Source organism: Papaver somniferum, chromosome 3, assembly GCF_003573695.1.
Source record: "Papaver somniferum cultivar HN1 chromosome 3, ASM357369v1, whole genome shotgun sequence".
NCBI classification, from domain to species: domain Eukaryota; kingdom Viridiplantae; phylum Streptophyta; class Magnoliopsida; order Ranunculales; family Papaveraceae; genus Papaver; species Papaver somniferum.
In genome coordinates, this window is record NC_039360.1 from 222,180,427 (window position 1) to 222,199,906 (window position 19,480).

The 19,480-nt window shown below is 36.2% G+C and overlaps 1 protein-coding gene and 1 pseudogene across 1 annotated transcript; one reads left to right on the plus strand and one right to left on the minus strand.

Annotated features, from left to right (window-relative positions):
• The first annotated feature begins 15,008 nt into the window (after positions 1-15,008).
• Positions 15,009-17,312, plus strand: LOC113358753 (pyruvate decarboxylase 1-like). The gene is made up of 3 exons (XM_026602413.1): positions 15,009-15,738; positions 15,855-16,505; positions 16,600-17,312. Exons 1-3 carry the CDS (start codon positions 15,056-15,058, stop codon positions 17,075-17,077), a joined length of 1,812 nt encoding a protein of 603 aa, XP_026458198.1. The 5' UTR covers positions 15,009-15,055; the 3' UTR covers positions 17,078-17,312.
• Positions 17,136-18,323, minus strand: LOC113360699 (annotated as a pseudogene).
• Between the last annotated feature and the right edge of the window lie 1,157 nt (positions 18,324-19,480).

Sequence of the window (19,480 nt, forward strand, 5' to 3'; positions counted from 1 at the left end):
CAATAATCTTGTAGAGATATGGTTCTTATTTATATTAGGAATCCAACAGATTTGTTACAAATTTTGAATATTTCCTAACAAACAAAGAAGAGTTGAAAACAACTTAAAAGACCTAATTTCTATCCTATAGACTAGAGTTGTTGAGAGTCTCTGGGAAGACTGGAGATTGGCAGTTGTGCTAACACCACCCCTCAAGTTGTGCTGTAGTTTACGGATGTGCAACTTGGACCGAAGAATTTGAAACCTTGAGAAGTCTGTTTCATGGCCCCTTAAATTCCCTTAACTGTTGTATGAGAAAATTGGTGTTTCTCTTCAAATTCATAGTGTGAGATAGGCAAAATACCTCTTCAAATGGTTGTGTAAGATATTCGAAATACCTCTCCATTTGGTAGTATTGATCTGTGTTGGTTAACAAATAAAATTGGTAATGGTATTAATTTGTTAGGGTATTGTTGTTGCAAGGTGTTTAAAATTGGTTGAAAGGTATTGAAATTTGTTTAGTTGAAGTTGAACTGTTTTACCACCATCATCTTTGTGATTTGTGACAAAATTATTATCTCCAAACAGATGATTATAACCTTCTTCAGCTTCATAAATAGTTTTCGCAACAACAGTCCCATGGGCGTTACTCCTCGTCGTCCCATTAAATCCATCAGCCAGGTAGTCTCGACAGGGCGGATCTCCCTGACTTGAGCACGATCAACATGAGCATTATTTGACAAATTGTCTTCATCATTCCCATGAGGGAAGAAATCCTTCCTCCACTTGTTACTAACTGGGGAAAGATCCATCACATCTCCATTAGCCTGGTTTGGTGGTGATGGTGTATTTTCTGTTTTCTTTTTATTTCTTTTTTTTTTTGCTTATTGAAGGGTGTGCTCCAGAGAGAGATGATGTAGAGTTCAAAACTCTTTGGATGTTTTTTTTTTTGAAACTAAAATCAGATGGTGAAGATCACAGCGGAAGAGTGAGGGATCGAACCCTCCTGATACCAACTTAGAACATGATATTTGGTGAATATCTTCCACAATAATCTTGTAGAGATATGGTTCTTATTTATATTAGGAATCCAACAGATTTGTTACAGATTTTGAATATTTCCTAACAAACAAAGAAGAGTTGAAAACAACTTAAAAGACCTAATTTCTAGCCTATAGACTAGAGTTGTTGAGAGTCTCTGGGAAGACTGGAGATTGGCAGTTGTGCTAACAGCATCATCTAAAACAACCATTCCTCTCGATCTGTGATTAACTCAAAAATAGCAGAAACCCTAGTCTTCAAATTCGTAATCCTATTAACACCAAAACATCAATTAAATGAGAACCCCTTTGTTCTTCATCTATCATCACTCGATTTACTATCAATTTCATTCAGTTCCCAACTCCAATCTAAAAACCCTAATTAACTGAGTAACAACATCATCTTCTTCCTTCCCGAACTCGATAAACATCAACACCACCACCAACCATCAATCCTTAACATAACCCCTATGATGGTCGATCTCAGAACCTCGATTTCTCTCAAACTCGCAGAGAAGAAGAAGAAGAAGAAAAGAGAAGAAGAAACACAGAGAAAGAAAGAATGAGAAGAAAGGAGAAGAAGAAAAGAGAATGACTTCTCTTCGATTCGGTCGAGGGAATAAGGCCCAAAGGAAACACTAGGACACACACTTGCTTTGATAAGGGGAGCACGACGTGTTTGTATTGCAGCAAAAGCATTTATCCGGAAATGACAACTTTGCCCTTCGCACTGATCCAGTGATAGCTTTTTCGTCTGATGTTCGAATGACATGTTCGAGTAGTCCATTTTGCGTAACTTTTCGAGATCTAACCGATGGTACTAATTTTGTAACTAGATCGTTGTTAGATTAATTCTTATTAATTAACGTTCGTGTTAAACTAATTATCGGCTAATACGTCTCTTGACTGGTCTAATAGCGTTGACTCCCTTGAGGGTCCTTACATTCTCCCCACCTTGTTTCATTTTCGTCCTCGAAAATCAAACTATTCTTCTGGCTTCAAAAACTCCCCACCTTATAGAATAACCGCATTTCTTATCTAAGCGCAATCAACATAAACAAAGCACAAACCTATATGGCTCTATAACTAAAATCTAAAATTTGTAGCTCTAAGTTCAATTACATTGAGTTAAGTTCTATCAAATACGGAAATCTAAGTTTCTTACACTAATTTCTATCTTATAAAATACTTGTCTCTAATTACAAGGGAGATTTCTACGAATTTATTTCTAAGTGAAATAATATCTATCGGTTTCCTAAAGAATAATACTAAGCTTCTATGATCGGTCATCTCTGAATGAAGTTTCCCTGTCAAGGTTGGCCAAGCCCAACAATGCATTCCTACGAACAGAGAAAACACAACCTTCACTATTCTCAAGTGCTGGATTAACTAATTATTAATTTATTAAGATTAATTAGTCTTTAACTTCTATCTTAACTGGTGTAATTCCTGATAAATTTACTTCGTAATTTATTTACATATTTCACAACATTTTAAGCAATGTAGTTATCTAAATTATTTATTATTCAATGCATATATTCCAAATTCGATTCCGCATCAATTTTATAATATCTGATATTATTTAATATGTTAGCATTGTTGTACTACCGTTATATTGATTATTCAAATATTACTATTATTATTTCCAATGTATCTATTTGTTTATTTCAATATGTGACTCGCTATAAATAAGTAATCGCTAACAATTTTTTCATAGTTATTTGGTATTAATGCTTTATTATTATTATAATATTTATTTCTTATTTCTTAGGCCGATAATAGTTAATCTTAATTAATCATAATGCCACGTTCAAGTTTTATTATTAATACTAAATATGATTTGATCTAACGTGATTTCCTTAAATTTATATTATGTCTAAGTAATCCTTAAGATCTACTATTAATAAATTACATTTTGCTATTATTATCCTAGCAGATAATTATTATCCAAATGATATTTAAAATAATTCTAAATTTTATTATAATTAGTATTAGACAGTATTATAATATACTTATTTTATCGAAAATTATTCTTTTAATTATATTATCATTTTCATTATTGTTTTATAAAATTTTCCCATTTGATTACTAGCGCAACTAAAATACGGCCGGAATAATTCTTTAATAATGGTACTTAGTTTAATCTTATTAAGCCTTAATCTTGTAAGTATAACTCCACTTTCATGGAAAGATTGATATAACAGATTTTATTTATTCAGATTGAATCCGTATACTATATCTTGTTAAATATTGGCGTTGCTAATTTAATATGATTCAAATTTGAGTATGTATAAAATTATAATATATATCACTAGTCTTTAGATTTTGGTATTAATAATAAGTATCTTATTCACAAGCAAATTTATTCTCCTTTAAGTTTAAGTTCAATTATTATAAATATCACTTCATGTGTAAAATTTAGCGATCTAGTGAATCATTTATTGGACTAAAGATAATCCGGGTATAAGGCCGTTAACAAATTTAGTCTTTATTGTATGCATCATATGACCTCGCGAAATTAACCCTACCTAATAACTCTTATATTATCCATCTGGTTCGAACGCATACAGATAATTCTAATTTATTATTAGTTAACTTTGCAAAACTTAATCGTACATAGGCACTAATAATTTCCATAACTATTTAATCCTAATCATTATTTTATCGCTATATATTTGTTATTGAGATTTTAAATTAATTTATGCTCAATATAATACTAGTCTAAATTCTAACAGTTTAAATTCGTCACACTAATTTTCCATTTCAATAGATGATTGAATCTATTTACGAAGAAGGATCCTATTCATATGCGAATTTATTTTCTTTTAATTCTAATATTACACTAAGTATCCGAATACTATTATTACTACTTCATGTGTATGTGTTTCATTTTAAAAGTTTACTAGATCATTTGTTAGACTAAAGATAATTTCGGTACATTTTTTTTCCACCCTTTTACGTCCCTAACAAGTGTCATATTAACCGTCTAGTTTAAACGCAAAACATATATTCTTAATTTGTCATTAGTTTAATTTACAAAATTTAACCGTAGATAAGCGTTATTATTAATCATAATTATTATTTTATCGTTATATATCTTTGATGAAATTTTGGTTAAATTAAGTTCAATATGACACTAATTGACAAATGTTAATATTACTTATTAAAATTATAACTACTATTGTCATCATCTATAAGTACGATTATAATATTTTTATTACTAACGGTGATGGTCAAACTATTATCCTAACTACTCTTAGAAATATTATTGAGTCTCAAAAATATTATTAACATTTATGTGATTATAAATTATTGACCCTACGTATAAGTCAAGGTGCTTAATAAGTTTATACGTGACTTCCAAGATTTATAAATAATACTAATCTCACAAAATTTTTTTTTATAGTATTAGATTGTCTACGTGTTCATACTATTTAGATCAATTATTCTCAAATCCATATCAACCAAATCTATTGGTGTACCCTACAATTTTTACTTCATTACAAACAAACAAATCAATCAATCAAATAATTCCTTTAATTATTGGTAGCTTTTAGTTATTAAGATTTATCTCACAACCCAATCCAATTCTAAACTAATCTAGTTCACTAACTGGCACTGGCTATTCATATAGTCACCCATATAAGATCTAATAGTGAGCTCTGATACCAACACTGTAGCGCCCCCTAAGCTAGCAGTTGAGTAATCCAAGAGATTAGCTAAATAAAGAGGCACTACGAATCTAATTCAAATATTTAAACATTCAATTAAGAAATCTGCTATAAAATTTATCCCAAAACTAACCCCGCTCAGAATATATATATACATGAACTTCTCTCAAATGATACATATATAATAGTCAATTGGTTTACAGATAGAATAAATAACATAACCCCTACGATGGTCGATCTCAGAACCTCGATTTCTCTCAAACTCGCAGAGAAGAAGAAGAAGAAGAAGAAACACAGAGAAAGAAAGAATGAGAAGAAAGGAGAAGAAGAAAAGAGAATGACTTCTCTTCGATTCGGTCGAGGGAATAAGGACCAAAGGAAACACTAGGACACACTTGCTTTGATAAGGGGAGCACGACGTGTTTGTGTTGTAGCAAAAACATTTATCCGAGAAATGACAACTTTTCCCTTCGCACTGATCCAGTGATAGCTTTTTCGTCTGATGTCCGAATGACACGTTCGAGTAGTCCATTTTGCGTAACTTTTCGAGATCTAACTGATGGTACTAATTTTGTAACTAGATCGTTGTTAGATTAATCCCTATTAATCAGCGTTCATGTTAAACTAATTATCGGCTAATGCGTCTCTTGACTGGTCTAATAGCGTTGACGCCCTTGAGGGTCCTTACAAGACCCAACTATTTTCTCTGCAGTTGCGTGATATGATCTTGTTGTTCCTATCGTGATTGAGTACAATCGTAAGATTGTATTGAGATTTATATCTCCGATAGGCAAGATAAAAAAGTACTCACAAACACCTTCGTCTCATCGTTTGTGATTCCACAATATCTTGTGTCGTTAATCGATTAAGATTATTGTGAGGTGATTGATAATTTTAGGTTGTTCTTCGGGAATATAAGTCCGGGTTATCAATTAGTTCCTGTTCACCTTGATTTATCAAAAGACGGAACAAAACTCGTAGGTATTTCTATGGGAGACAGATTTATCTATTCATGTAGAATTTTTTGTGTGAGAAAGATTTGTTTATCAAGTCTTCGACTTTGGGTCATAACAACTCTTAGTTGTGGGTGAGATCAGCTAAGGGAATCAAGTGCGTAGTATCCTGTTGGGATCAGAGATATAAGGAACGCAAGTGTACCTTGAATCAATGTGAGATTGATTAGGGTTCAACAACAGTCCAGACCGAAGTTAGTTTGTAGTAGGCTAGTGTCTGTAGTGGATTAATACAGTGTGGTGTTCAATCTGGACTAGGTCCCGAGGTTTTTCTGCATTTGCGGTTTCCTCTTTAACAACACTTCTGGTGTCTGTGTTATTTATTTTCCGCGTTATATTTTGTTATATAATTGAAATATCACAGGTTGTGCGTTGTATCGATCAATTAGTAAATACAACCTTTGGTTGTTGATTGAAATTGATTGATCCTTGAACATTGGTCTTTGGTACCGTTCAAGTTATTTCTCTTGTGTTAAATCAGGCTCGCAAATTTCTATTTGTTTGAGTGCGGATTGAATCAAGAAATTGAGATATAACTCTTTGATATACTTTTTATTAAGATTGAGTATGACTATCTAGTTGATTCTCTTAAAAGTATATTGGAATTTGTCCATACAGATTGCTAAGCGAAATATTGGGTCAGGTTGTTAGACCCCCGCCTTTTCAGAGTGGATCATTTTTCTTTAGGTAGAAGAAGCAAGTATGGATTCCACGAGTGCTACGGTTTTTTGTATAAGTGTGGCCTGTTAAAAAGCCACTTACATACTCAAGTGATTTGATTAGATAGGTATAATATTTTTAAGCAAAGTGCAAACAAAGTGACGGTGTGTGGTAAACCATTACTTTTTCTCTTAAAGCATATGGAAATGGTTCAAACTGTCCCAATTAATGCAAATGTTTATTGTTATTAACATCGTTTCTCATTAGCGATATCTCATGTTTAAAACCAGCAGAAAAAAATCCAAGAGTCTTCCGTTAGTCGATTAACTTTCATAATCCTTTGCCTTTGCTCATCATCACTAGTGCCTATCAGGCCAATTAATTTGATTCAACAAAACCTTAATCAAATCAAAATACAAGTTAAAATATCTGATTCCGATATTTATGGTACCCTTTCTACAATTTTCCCCTAACCAACCAAATCTAATCTCTTCCAACCAGAAATGTTAATGAGCCATTGTTTCATAATAGTACATACAAGATTGGAGGGGAAAGTGGAAGTGATAGTGGTGTGGCCAATGACAATAGAACTGGTAAGGATACTACATCTAATGATGATTCTGGCTCTGCAACATCCGAAGGATCCCAAACACGGGATATGGATTGGCAAGTGTATGAAGGTTGGGTGGTGTATCCTACTCATCCCCTGGTTAGGGAATTCGTAATATATAAAGATGTTGTTCTTGTGAGTGATCCATATATTGTGGCCGGTGGTGAGCGATTGGGATTCAACGCAGTTATCATGCCTCCACATGTAAGAAGAGAAATTAGGAGAATTGCGGGCTTGCCTGTCCCTGCACATGGGATGCATATATTTTGTTGGACCTTCTGAGTCTCGTGGTTGGGAAGAATTCGGAAAATGTTGCTGCTATTGTGAATGCAGAGATGGTGTTATAAACCCCCGGCCAGCAGCAGCGACAGCTCATCAGACAACACCCGACGTATCCCAACAACGAGCAGCGACAGCGGCTCAGCAAACTGCAAATGCTGCACCTCACACCAATATGGAGTTGCGAGTATGTAATCTTATTATTAAGCCCGAGTTTATCCACCACCTTCGACCACGTACCAGAGGGCAGAGAGTTGATGATACTCGCATGACTAGAAGTGAACAGTCTTATTAACCCCACGGTCAACAGTGGATGTTACTACCGATTGAGTATTTTCATTAAGGTGCACATGAATTGACAAATTTTAACTGTTTTCATTATACTTGGAATTTTGGGTAACACTTTTTTTGATAGTATTTGTAGGAGAGTTTCTCCAATTTTTTCAGCACATTCCTTTTCATTATCCTTGTTTGGTTTCCGTTGAGTATCATCACTGAGTATGATGGTACTCCAAACACCAAACAAGGTAGTTAATTCATAGACATATCGGTTATTATTTTGATTTTGTGCAGCTGTATTTTATTCGGATAATTCTATTTTATGGTTATCCATTACTTCATGTAGTTGGATAACCTTTATATGATATTTCTCCAGATGTACTATATGTTCGTTATTCATTTCAAATACCTTGTTGAATTATGTTGTCCGTGTACATATGTTCAATACATAATTTGGAAACCTTTATAATTTAAATTATAGTCTTAATCTCTTCTACCATTGTCCCCACCCACTCCCTGTTAGGTAACAAACATTGTAATGCGTTAATATATTAAATCGGTTTGCATACAGACACCTAATTTTTGGTATGTATCTAAGCTTAATATTCTTGAAACAAAATGTTAAATTAACACGGTTCATCCATCAATAAGTCTCTTGAGTGCGAACAACTGCCTAAAAAATAAATACTGTCATGCCTGACATGTGTTCCCTCATACCAAACATCATAGTTTTGGAATTATTCTTAATTAATGGACCGAACCCAAAAAAAAAAAAAACTTCTGTTGTTATTCGTGTTCTCCAGCTTCTCTTCGTGTTCTTTTTTGGAAAATAACATGATTAGACTTGTTTTTATGACTCGCCCAAGAGCCGTGCTGTCACGCGAGCGTCTGCGTGACAACGGAAATGAACCCGCGGGTCCCCGCCGTTGGATTTACATCACCATTTTTGATGCAGCTATCATATTTTTTTCTTCTTATAATTCATTTGTTAAACACCCCTGAATTATATAAGGAACTATATAGAACTCGCTTCACAAGGAAGTTTCGGCGAAAAAGGTTATCCAAATAGGTTTAATTGAGGTGATCCTTTTGTTTCCATATGGATGGAAAAGCTTGTGATCATAGCATTAATATTTCTGATAATGGGGTTTATCAATGATATTTTTCCGCGAAAAAGACTCTTAAGGTCAGTAATGGATCTTTGAGAATCTTCTCTGTGGATGTTGTGTCCATGGGATAGTGAAAGTGATTTTCAACAAGATGAATTCGATCAGAAGAAATCTATTATTTTGTTATTTATTAGTTGTCATTGGGACATAAATTTCATAAATCTCAAATCTATTAGTCTCAATAACATGATCTCTTATTCCTGTAAGACAAAGAGAGAATGGAGTAATTTATCCCTTTAACATCTCAATTAAATGAAGAGGCTTGGTTGTTTTCTTGATTGGGATTCAATTGATGAAACTTATCAAAGAAACTGTACAATATCAATTGATTAACTCTCATAACAAATAAATTTTAATAAAAGTATACGATAGGCGGATCTGAGTGATAATGTGAATCGGACGGTGGGGACCACGCGGGTTCATTATTGTTATTGTAGCGCAGATGGTTAGCGCAGCGCAAATGATAAGAGGTAGCGAGGGGTAAAATTGGAAATAAAAAATATACGATTAAGGGAAAAATTCAAAGATTAAGGAATCATCCCCATAAATCCTGAAATAATCAATCTCATACCTACTACCATCACCAATACTGACAATACCATTCTAAACAGATCACTTGATTACAATGAAATCAAAGCTATCATGTTTAGTATGGCAAAAGACAAAGCTCCAGGGGCAGATGGTTTCCCACCAAACTTTTTCCAAGCCAACTGGGACATTGTTGGGGATGACATAGTAAATATGGTGCAACATTTCTTCTTATCTGGTCACTTACTCGAAGAGATGAACTCTACTTTCATTTCCCTGATCCCTAAGATAGACAACCCAATCTCCCCAAGCCACTTCAAACCCATAAGTCTATGCAACACTACCTACAAAATCATATCCAAGTTGTTATCACAAAGAATGAAGCCTTATCTAAACAAAATCATTTCACCCTACCAATCAGCTTTCATACTTGGAAGACAGATCTCTGACAATATTGCAATAACACATGATCTCATCCATTCTATGAGATCCAAAAGAGGTGTCAAAGGTGAAAAGAGAAGCATGGGAATAAAGATTGATATGGCCAAAACTTTTGACAGAGTAGATTGGAACTTACTCAATATAATTATGTCAAAGATGGTATTTAATACTTCATGGTGCCAAAAATTAATGCAATGCATATCTACCACCACCTCAGCTGTTCTTATTAATGGTTCCCCTGACTCTTTTTTTACTCCTTCTAGAGGTCTTAGACAAGGAGACCCGCTGTCCCCTTATCTGTTTCTGTTCTGCATGGAAGCTCTCTCAAGAACTCTTATTCATGCTGAAGATCTTGGTATAATCACTGGCATCAAGATATACAAGGGAGCACCCTCTATTAATCACCTCCTGTTTGCTGATGATTGCATGGTGTTCTGCAAAGACAATAAAACTGAAGCACAAAACCTCAAGAATATTCTCAATATGTTTGGAGATACTTCTGGACAACTAATAACTTTCAACAAATCTGGAGTGTTTTTCAGCAAAAATACTGATCCATCACTTATTCCTGTTATCAGCAACATAATGGGAGTTCAAACTCTACAGCTGGATGATAAGTATTTGGGATCTCCTTAGTTAACTCATAGAAGCAAGATAAAGTCATTCAGACCTGGAGTTGACAAGATGAAATTGAGACTTTCAAGTTGGAAAAACACTCCACTAATTCCTGTTGGCAGGGAGATTCTCATCAAAACTGTCACCTCAACAGCCAGTATCTATCAAATGAATTTCTTCAGAATTCCTAAACAAACTTGTCAAGACTTAAACAAGCTTCAAAGAGATTTATTTTGGGGAAAAAATCTGGAAAATCCCACTGGTTACTACCCAAAAGCCTGGACAGCTATTTGCAAACCAAAGGAACTTGGGGGGTTTAGGTTTCATGAACATGGAACTTTTCAACAACTCCATGATTACCAAAATAGGCTGGATATTGTAGCAAGACAAGGACTCTCTATGGTATCAACTAATGGATGAAAAATATCTACTAGGAAGAAATGTCCTAAACATGGACACAAAAGCCAAAGATGGAGATTCTTGGATCTGGAAAGGTGTTCTTGAAGGAATACAAAATATACAACAATTTTTCTCTTGGAAAATAGGCAAGGGGAACAGAATAAGAGTATAGGAGTATTTATGGATTCCTAACTCAAGAGACAAGCTCTTAAAGACATTCCATTGTCCACAGCATCTTGAGATGCTTTCTCAACTCATGACACCACAAGGAGAATGGAATGCTGAGCTAGTCCATCAGATCTTGTTTTCAAATACTGCTCAAATAATATTATCTTTGGAAACTCATCCAAGGGAAGAAGACGGCATGGACTGGAACTTAAACAATACTGGAAAATTCTTTATGAAATCCATGTATAAGGCAAAAGATGGACAATTTATACAAGAATGGTACCACAACAAGAAACTGGGAAGCCATTTGGAGGGTGAATGTTGATCCAGTCATAAAAATCTTCATTTGGAAATGTGTACATGAAATACTCCCTGCAAATGCAAAGGCAGTAAGTATTCTACAGTATACTGATCCTATATGCCAAATTTGCAAAAGTGGGGAGGAAAATGTGACACACATGTTTTTAAACTGTCCTGCAACTACTGAAGTATGGCATGAAATTCTTGGAGAATCCCATGGAAAGTTTGATAATACAACAAACTTCATGGACTGGTTCAATTCCTGGTTCATTCCTACAAGTAATTCTGAAAGCTATAACACTTATGCTACCATCTGTTGGTACATTTGGAAAGCTAGATGTGATCTAGTTTTCGAGAACGTAAAGCCTAATGCAAAGAAAACATCTCTTAGCATTAAACACCATCTATGTGACTTTAACAGAGTCCACAGATTAACATCGCATGCTCTCAACACTTTCTCTTTGAATGGTGCAGAACCTGAAAATCAGGAAGAACCGACAGTTCCATATAATATGAACCTTCAGAATCCACAGGAATATGGTTTCATAGTCAAAATATGTATAATACAGGATACTGTAAGCCTGAAGTATTTTTCTGCACTAACTATCTTGGACTTTGCAGGAAACTACATTGATAGCAGAGGATACTCAGGCCAATTGGGAGAAAGGGGAGCAGAACTAGCTTACAATTGGGCACAAGAACAGCAACACATGAACATTGCAATACAAGCTGAGTCTAATGAAATCCTGTTAAGATTCCAATCTCTCTACAATCAAGTCATCAAGGAAAAATTCAACCGAAGCTACTATGAAGAAAGGCAAAACACCAATGAAGACACCCCGTTAAAAATTAGTCAAGTTACTTTTTTTTTGACTAGTCTTAATCTCATACATAGATTACAAAATTTGCAATCTCTAAATATTGCTATTGCTTGTAAAAATTATGAAAATAGTACTGCCACCAGTTTGGGCAACTGTACTACTACCACTCTATCCGCTTATTAGGCTTTGCCTAAGTTTTTCTATTAAAAAAAAAGAAGAATTTACGCTACACTGATTTAGGTAGCGTAAACCATTCGTCTATAACAATTAAGTCTTCATTTTTGGGCTTGGACATTAATACCAGCCCAGTTCAAAAAAATAAATAATTTAGCACACCTATGTTTATCGGTGCTTTAATTAATTCCCGACTCCAACTAATCATATTTGTCTCAAGTTAACTAAAGTTTAGCTCAAATTAGCCATGCCTATTGCTAAACGGCCCTAAACCATAAAAAAAAAACCAACATAGTTATTACTAGATTTGCACCCCTGTTATGCACCAGACATTTTTTTTCTTTTACCTTGATGTGCGCGGAGCTTCCCTCGCCGCCCCGTGGAGATATATTTTTGATTTGGTGTGGTGAGACAAATATATTAAAAAGGTGGAGAATATGTGCAGATTTTATTTGTTTTTTCCTTTTATTTTCGCTGAAAATATGTGTGAAACATGTTGATTTTTTTCCATTTTTTTTAAAAAAGTCCTAATATAGTAGGTACTCGATTTCCAAATTGAATTTGGACTTCCATAAAATTCGAAACACGTTAAGTTAGGTTTTCCTTTTGAGTTTGTAATTTTTAAACCAATCATACATTGCCAAGTGTGCTCACCAAGATATTGTCATGTCATGAATTCCAAACTGAATCTTTTTTTTTTTTATCTTTTCCCTATTCTTTTTAAACCAATCATACATCGCCAAGTGTCCTCACCAAAACGCTCGCTTCAAAAAAACTCAAAAAATGCCTATTTAGGCCAATAGGAAGCAAGGGTTTCCTCACCGTTCAATGTGGGAACTTTATTTGTCTAAACCTTTAAGTCTTTAGATTCTCACGGATGGAATTCAATGGTCTCCGTAAAAAAAACACAAAACACAAAAAAAAACACAAATAATAACTCAGATTTGTTGCGTTTTTGTGCACTATTATTGTGTCCAGCTAGTCGGAACAAGTTTTTGTTGGATATTTTCAATATTATTTGTCGTTATCCGGGGGGGGGGGGGGGGGGGTCCGGGGGTGCATAACCCCTCCCGGGTGTGTTCTGGTTTTGAATTTTGAAAACCTATTTCGGTTTCCAGAAATTTCTAACGACTCGTCTCTTTCCAAAGGATTTTCTTCCCTAGAGAAACCATTAATGGATGCCCGTTGAAAGCGTCTGTTGGAGATGAAACGACACCTCCAAAAGGCATGAATTCCTCTTTAAATAGCGAAGGCTTTCTCCCATATCAATCATCAAAAACTTTTTCTCTCTAAGCATCTTCAGAATCAATTACAGTGTGTTCTTGGTTGGGTCAAGGGAGTACAACCTTTGAATCCAACAACGTTGTTAGGGCTTCATTGTATCCTGACAGCAATATTTCGCTGATCGATTGTACTCGCCAACTTATTGGGAAGGGTCGAAATAATTGCTGAAAAAAATCGCAAGGCCTTGAAGTTCGAGTGATACAACATTATTTTCGTTCTTTGTTTTCGTCCTCTATTATCCTGATTTTCCAACAGTTTTATGGTCCTCTGATCAAGGGTTGTTCCCTGAATTGTTTTGGAAGACTCGTGCCTTATGGCTCCAAACTTCGTTCTGAGCCGGCATTTTCCAAAGTGTCAAGTAACTTCCTGTCTGGAGTCTTTGGAGAGATGGTGAGATCTTACTGTTCTGGATGGAATGACCGGTCACATGCTGCTTTGAAATATAGTTGCCCATGAGATTTGATCCTCCAAGTCAATTTTCACCACAAATTCTGACGTGGTAACAATTTTGGCAAATTGATCATCTATGATCTATCCCACGATTCCCACCCATAAGACTTGCTCTGCCAACATTTGATCCAATATTAAGTTATGAAACTTTGAAACTTTAAATTTGAAACAGTATTTTTCCTCTTCTTAATAATTGTCAAGTACAAATCTGAAACAGTACTATCCTACAGATATACGCGTTACCAGGGGTTGCCGAAACTGCAACTACCACTAACTAAACTATGTCCACAACTGGTTTAGAGCAGACAACAAGGACAACTTAATTAGTACTGCTTGCCACTTGCAAATGCAAAAGCAAACAAGAGTCCTTTTTTCGCAGAAGCCGCACTAAGTAAGATTAACCTTTTTGATTCCAAAAAATTAATAGTTAATACGAAAAAGTACTACTGAAATGAAAACCATTTATTAGCCCACAATACTTAAAAGAGTAGGAAAAAAAACATTTCTTGGGTCATTTACTTGTGTATTATGACATGGCAAACTCGGAATTATTGAATTACGAGGATCTAAGACCTGCGGGTGATTGACACATTATCCTCCACGTCTTAAAATTTCAGCATCACCATCCCCGATCCTGAGAAACAAGCGAGTTGTCAAGCATGGTCATAGTCACTTTTCATTTAATTCTATGTCTATCTTAAAACGATAAAGACAGGTTTATCGAGAATTCTCCCGACTAAAACAAATTGTGGTGGGCCCCAACCCACCCCATATTTTCTCCGGCTGGCTGTGTCGCGACAATACTCGGTACGTCTAGCATCGCCCATCTTAAAATTTGAGTGCAACACTGCAACTCCAGCTAAAAATGTACTGTACAACTCTAAAGACATTTTGGTATGCTTTTTACGACCACCTATATGTGTAAAATTTCAGCTCCCGCATAACGGTTTTCAAGCAAAACCAGGGTCTAAGATACTGTCTAGAAATTAGAGTTGAGCATCGAATAATTTATTACCAAAATAGAACATAAAATCAGAAAAGAGTGAATATTCAGTGCACCTTTCTATGTTGCACCCATATAAATACCCTTCATCAGCTCTCTTTTTTTCTTACACACACTCTTCTTTTTCTTCCTTTAAACCTAAGCTAAACATCTTGAAAACTCCGATACAAAAATGGATTTCAAAGTTGGTGCTCTTGAAGCTTGCAAACCAACAAATGGTGTTGTGGGTTGTCCACCAAACTCATCTCATGTCTCAACAGTGCAAAACACAACACCAATCGGTTCAGCAGAAGCAACGCTAGGGCGCCATTTGGCTAGACGTTTAGTACAAGTTGGTGTTAATGATGTTTTTGCTGTTCCCGGTGATTTCAACTTAACATTACTTGATGATCTTATTGCTGAACCAGGTCTTAAATTGGTTGGTTGCTGTAATGAACTTAATGCTGGGTATGCTGCTGATGGTTATGCTCGGTCTCGCGGTGTTGGTGCTTGTGCTGTTACTTTTACTGTTGGTGGTTTGAGTATTCTTAATGCTATTGCTGGTGCTTATAGTGAGAACTTGCCAATAATTTGTATTGTTGGTGGTCCTAATTCTAATGATTATGGCACTAGTAGAATTCTTCATCATACTATCGGAATACCGGATTTCAGTCAAGAACTTCGTTGTTTTCAGCCTGTTACTTGTTATCAGGTCCTTGTTAACAACTTGGAAGATGCACATGAACAAATTGATACTGCGATTTCAACAGCTTTGAAGGAAAGCAAACCTGTTTATATCAGCATCAGTTGTAATTTGTCTGCGGTTCCGCACCCTACTTTCAAGCGAGAGCCTGTTCCATTCTGCATTGCACCCAAGTAATCTCTAATCCAACTTGCGGGGCGGGGGGTTTTATGATTTTTCATTAAGCAATGATATGAGTTCTTGTTTCGTTTGGTAAATTCATATTTTGTGTTTTTGATTCACTTTGCAGGTTGAGTAATAGTATGGGCTTAGAAGCAGCAGTAGAAGCTGCAGCAGAGTTTTTGAACAAGGCAGTAAAACCAGTGATGGTGGCAGGACCAAAACTTAGGGTGGCCAAGGCTTGCAATGCATTTCTTGAATTGGCAGATGCTTGTGGTTATCCAGTTGCAGTGATGCCTTCGGCGAAAGGACTAATGAAAGAGACTCATCCACATTTCATTGGGACTTACTGGGGTGCAGTGAGCACAGCTTTCTGTGCTGAAATCGTTGAATCAGCTGATGCTTACATATTTGCAGGACCAATCTTTAATGACTACAGTTCTGTGGGTTACTCCCTACTTCTCAAGAAAGAAAAGGCGATCATTGTGCAACCTGACCGGGTTGTCATTGCTAATGGACCTGCATTTGGATGTATTTCAATGAAAGATTTCTTACCAGCCTTGGTGAAGAAACTTAAGCGAAACACGACTGCTTATGAGAATTACCACAGGATTTATGTCCCCCAAGGGGTTCCTTTACAGTGTGATCCAAAAGAGCCTTTGAGAGTCAACATCCTGTTCCAACACATTCAAGCGATGCTATCAGGTGACAGTGCTGTAATTGCTGAAACTGGTGATTCCTGGTTTAACTGTCAAAAATTGAAACTACCCGATGGTTGCGGGTGAGAAATTTACATATATAAACACTGTGTTCTACTTTTTTCATATCTTTAGATCTACATAGAGCATATATTTAAATGGGTGTTGTGGTTGCAGGTATGAGTTCCAAATGCAGTATGGATCAATTGGTTGGTCAGTTGGTGCAACACTTGGGTATGCACAGGCTGCGAAAGATAAACGAGTGATTGCTTGTATTGGTGATGGAAGTTTCCAGGTAACTGCACAAGATGTATCGACAATGTTAAGGTGTCAGCAGAACCCCATCATCTTCCTTATAAATAACGGCGGATACACCATAGAAGTTGAAATCCATGACGGACCTTACAATGTCATCAAGAACTGGAACTACACTGCACTGGTTGATGCTATCCATAATGGCGATGGCAAATGCTGGGCCACCAAGGTTCAATGCGAGGAAGAGCTGGTGGAAGCGATTCAAACTGCGACTGAAGTTAAGAAGGATTGCTTGTGTTTCATAGAGATTATAGTCCACAAGGATGATACAAGCAAAGAGTTGCTTGAATGGGGATCACGGGTTTCTTCTGCAAACAGCCGTCCACCAAATCCCCAGTAAACACATTCCCAGCCTAATGCTGACGACACATCTACCAGGGTACTAGGTGTGGATAGGATCATTCCTAGAGAAGCATTTACATGTTTAGATTTCAAGTTCAGGCAACCATCAAGTGACTGCCACAGCCACACTCTACAAGGGTGTTTAGAACTTGGCTTGGTGTTTACTGAGGTTGATTTTATTATCTTTAAGTTGGTTAAAAATGAGATTATTAATAAATTTGTTTTTGACTTAATTGTCGGTTTAATTCTTCTATATTTGTCACAAATGACCAATAAGAACCGTACTACCACACCAATACAGAAACAGTCAAGTGCTTCTGCTACACTTCTCATCAGATATTTGAACTTGGCAAGTGCTTCTGCTACACTTCTTGTGTCCCCTAGATTTTCCATGTCCAAAGTCCGTCCTTCCAAAACAACTGCTCCATGTCGGTTAAGATCTTGTGCCAGAGTCCTCTTATACTGTTCATATTCGGAATCAGTAAACTCCTTGGATCCATCACGAAAAATTCCATGATCCGGAAGATGTATGTAATCATCAGCTTCCATATCTAAAGTTGGATCAACACGTCTGAGCTTCCGACGAGCTTCACTGGCCAATATAGCATCCTGCTTCAAGAAGACAGCCAGCTCCCCATCTTCAGCAGCCTCAGACGCAACCGCAGCCGTATTTTTTGTTCTATGGAGAAACTCTGCTCTACAATATTTTGTCCAAAAATCCGTTTCAGTCATCTTGCTTGGGACAAATTCCAAAAATGCCTGGTGAACAGCTGGTTTTTCAGTGAAAATCTGCAGAATAATCTCTGGAGTCAGGCGGAAAGTGACTTTGTCTGTCCGGCCATCTGTCAATGGCCTGAGCATCGCACTTTTTAACCCCAATCGTTGTTTACACATCTTGCTGCCATCAAGAGCAAGCGATTTCTTTCTTGTGGCCCAGAATTCAGATTCAGACAAAACACCACCAATAACAAATTGCTTATGCAGCTTCTGCAACTCACTATTCTCAGCAAGCTCTATATCTTTCCAATGACTTTTCCAACAAATTCGCGGCATATATCACATTCTGCAAATTTATCGAACTCAAATGTGTAACTTTTATCACAGCCAGATGTAGGTTTCTGTATAAGCCTTAGTAGCGCTTGTTTCTGGCTAATTCTCTGATTTGTAATGGATCTGAACCCAACACTGAGTTTTGCAGATGACTTAAGATCATCAGGTGAGAAATCAAGTTTGTCCTCTGTCATAATTAGAAAGGTGAAAAACAGATATAGGCCTCTTTTTTTAGGTATATTATTTATATGTCCCTATTTTTGACACCCAATAAATATATCCTTATACAATAATAAATATGTCCCCATTTTTTAATAACCTTATCTATTTAAATTTAGATTCCCTTAATATCCTCACCCATATAATTTTTTTCTTTACTTCAAAATGCAACAAATTTCTTTCTCTACCACTTCACCACCACCACTAGCACCACCACCACAAACATTATACTACCATTCCACCACCACCATTCAGCCACCACCACCTACCAACCGCCACCGCCACTAATATTCTACTACCACTCCTTCACCACCACCATTACACCACCAGTCCTCCACCACCACTAGTTCGTCGTCGCCACCACCGCCGCCGCCGTCACCACCATTGGTTCAGATATTTTTGTATCAACAACAGTAGTTGATCCAAATAAAAATAGAACCAACAGTAGAAGTTGATCCAATTGAGGGGATCAACAATGGTAGTTGATCCCCTAAATTGGATCTACAATGAAAGTTGATTCATGCAAATGGAGTGAACTTGGCATGAATCGAACACGCATCATCTGACATGGAGTCAATCATGCTACCATTGCACCACAAGTTCAACATTAGAAGAAATTTACATGATTTAAACTACAAGCATGATTTAAAATACAAGCATGATTATACTTATCCAAGAAAATATTGTCAACGATAGGAGTTGAAAGGATCAACAACCGTAGTTGATCCCATAAAAAATTGGGTCAATAACAAGAGTTGATCCCATAAATGGATCAACAACCGTAAAAGGATCAACAAGAGTTGTTCCCGTAAAAACATATAAACAACACCAATTGATCATCATCTTAGCTTCATAAACAACAACAACTTCATCTTCTTCATTGCAGTAACCACCAACAGAACCATCAACCACCATTTATAATCCATAGTAGCAACCGCCACTGTCTTCTATGAAGTTTCAACACCAATTCGAACCACCACCACCGTCGCCACCAGAACAACCACCGCCGCTACCATTATCATCATTACTTCTCTCTTCATAATTCTATATTTCCCTGTAATTCCTACACATTCATCTATTCATTTTAATCACAAATAATCAAATATATTCCACAAAAGAATGGAAATGAGAT

Coding starts and splice junctions, on each gene's coding strand:
- LOC113358753 (XM_026602413.1), top strand. CDS start 15,056: ATGGATTTCAAAGTTGGTGCTCTTGAAGCTTGCAAACCAACAAATGGT. Junction 15,739..15,854: donor CCATTCTGCATTGCACCCAA/GTAATCTCTAAT, acceptor TTCACTTTGCAG/GTTGAGTAATAGTATGGGCT. Junction 16,506..16,599: donor AAACTACCCGATGGTTGCGG/GTGAGAAATTTA, acceptor TTGTGGTTGCAG/GTATGAGTTCCAAATGCAGT.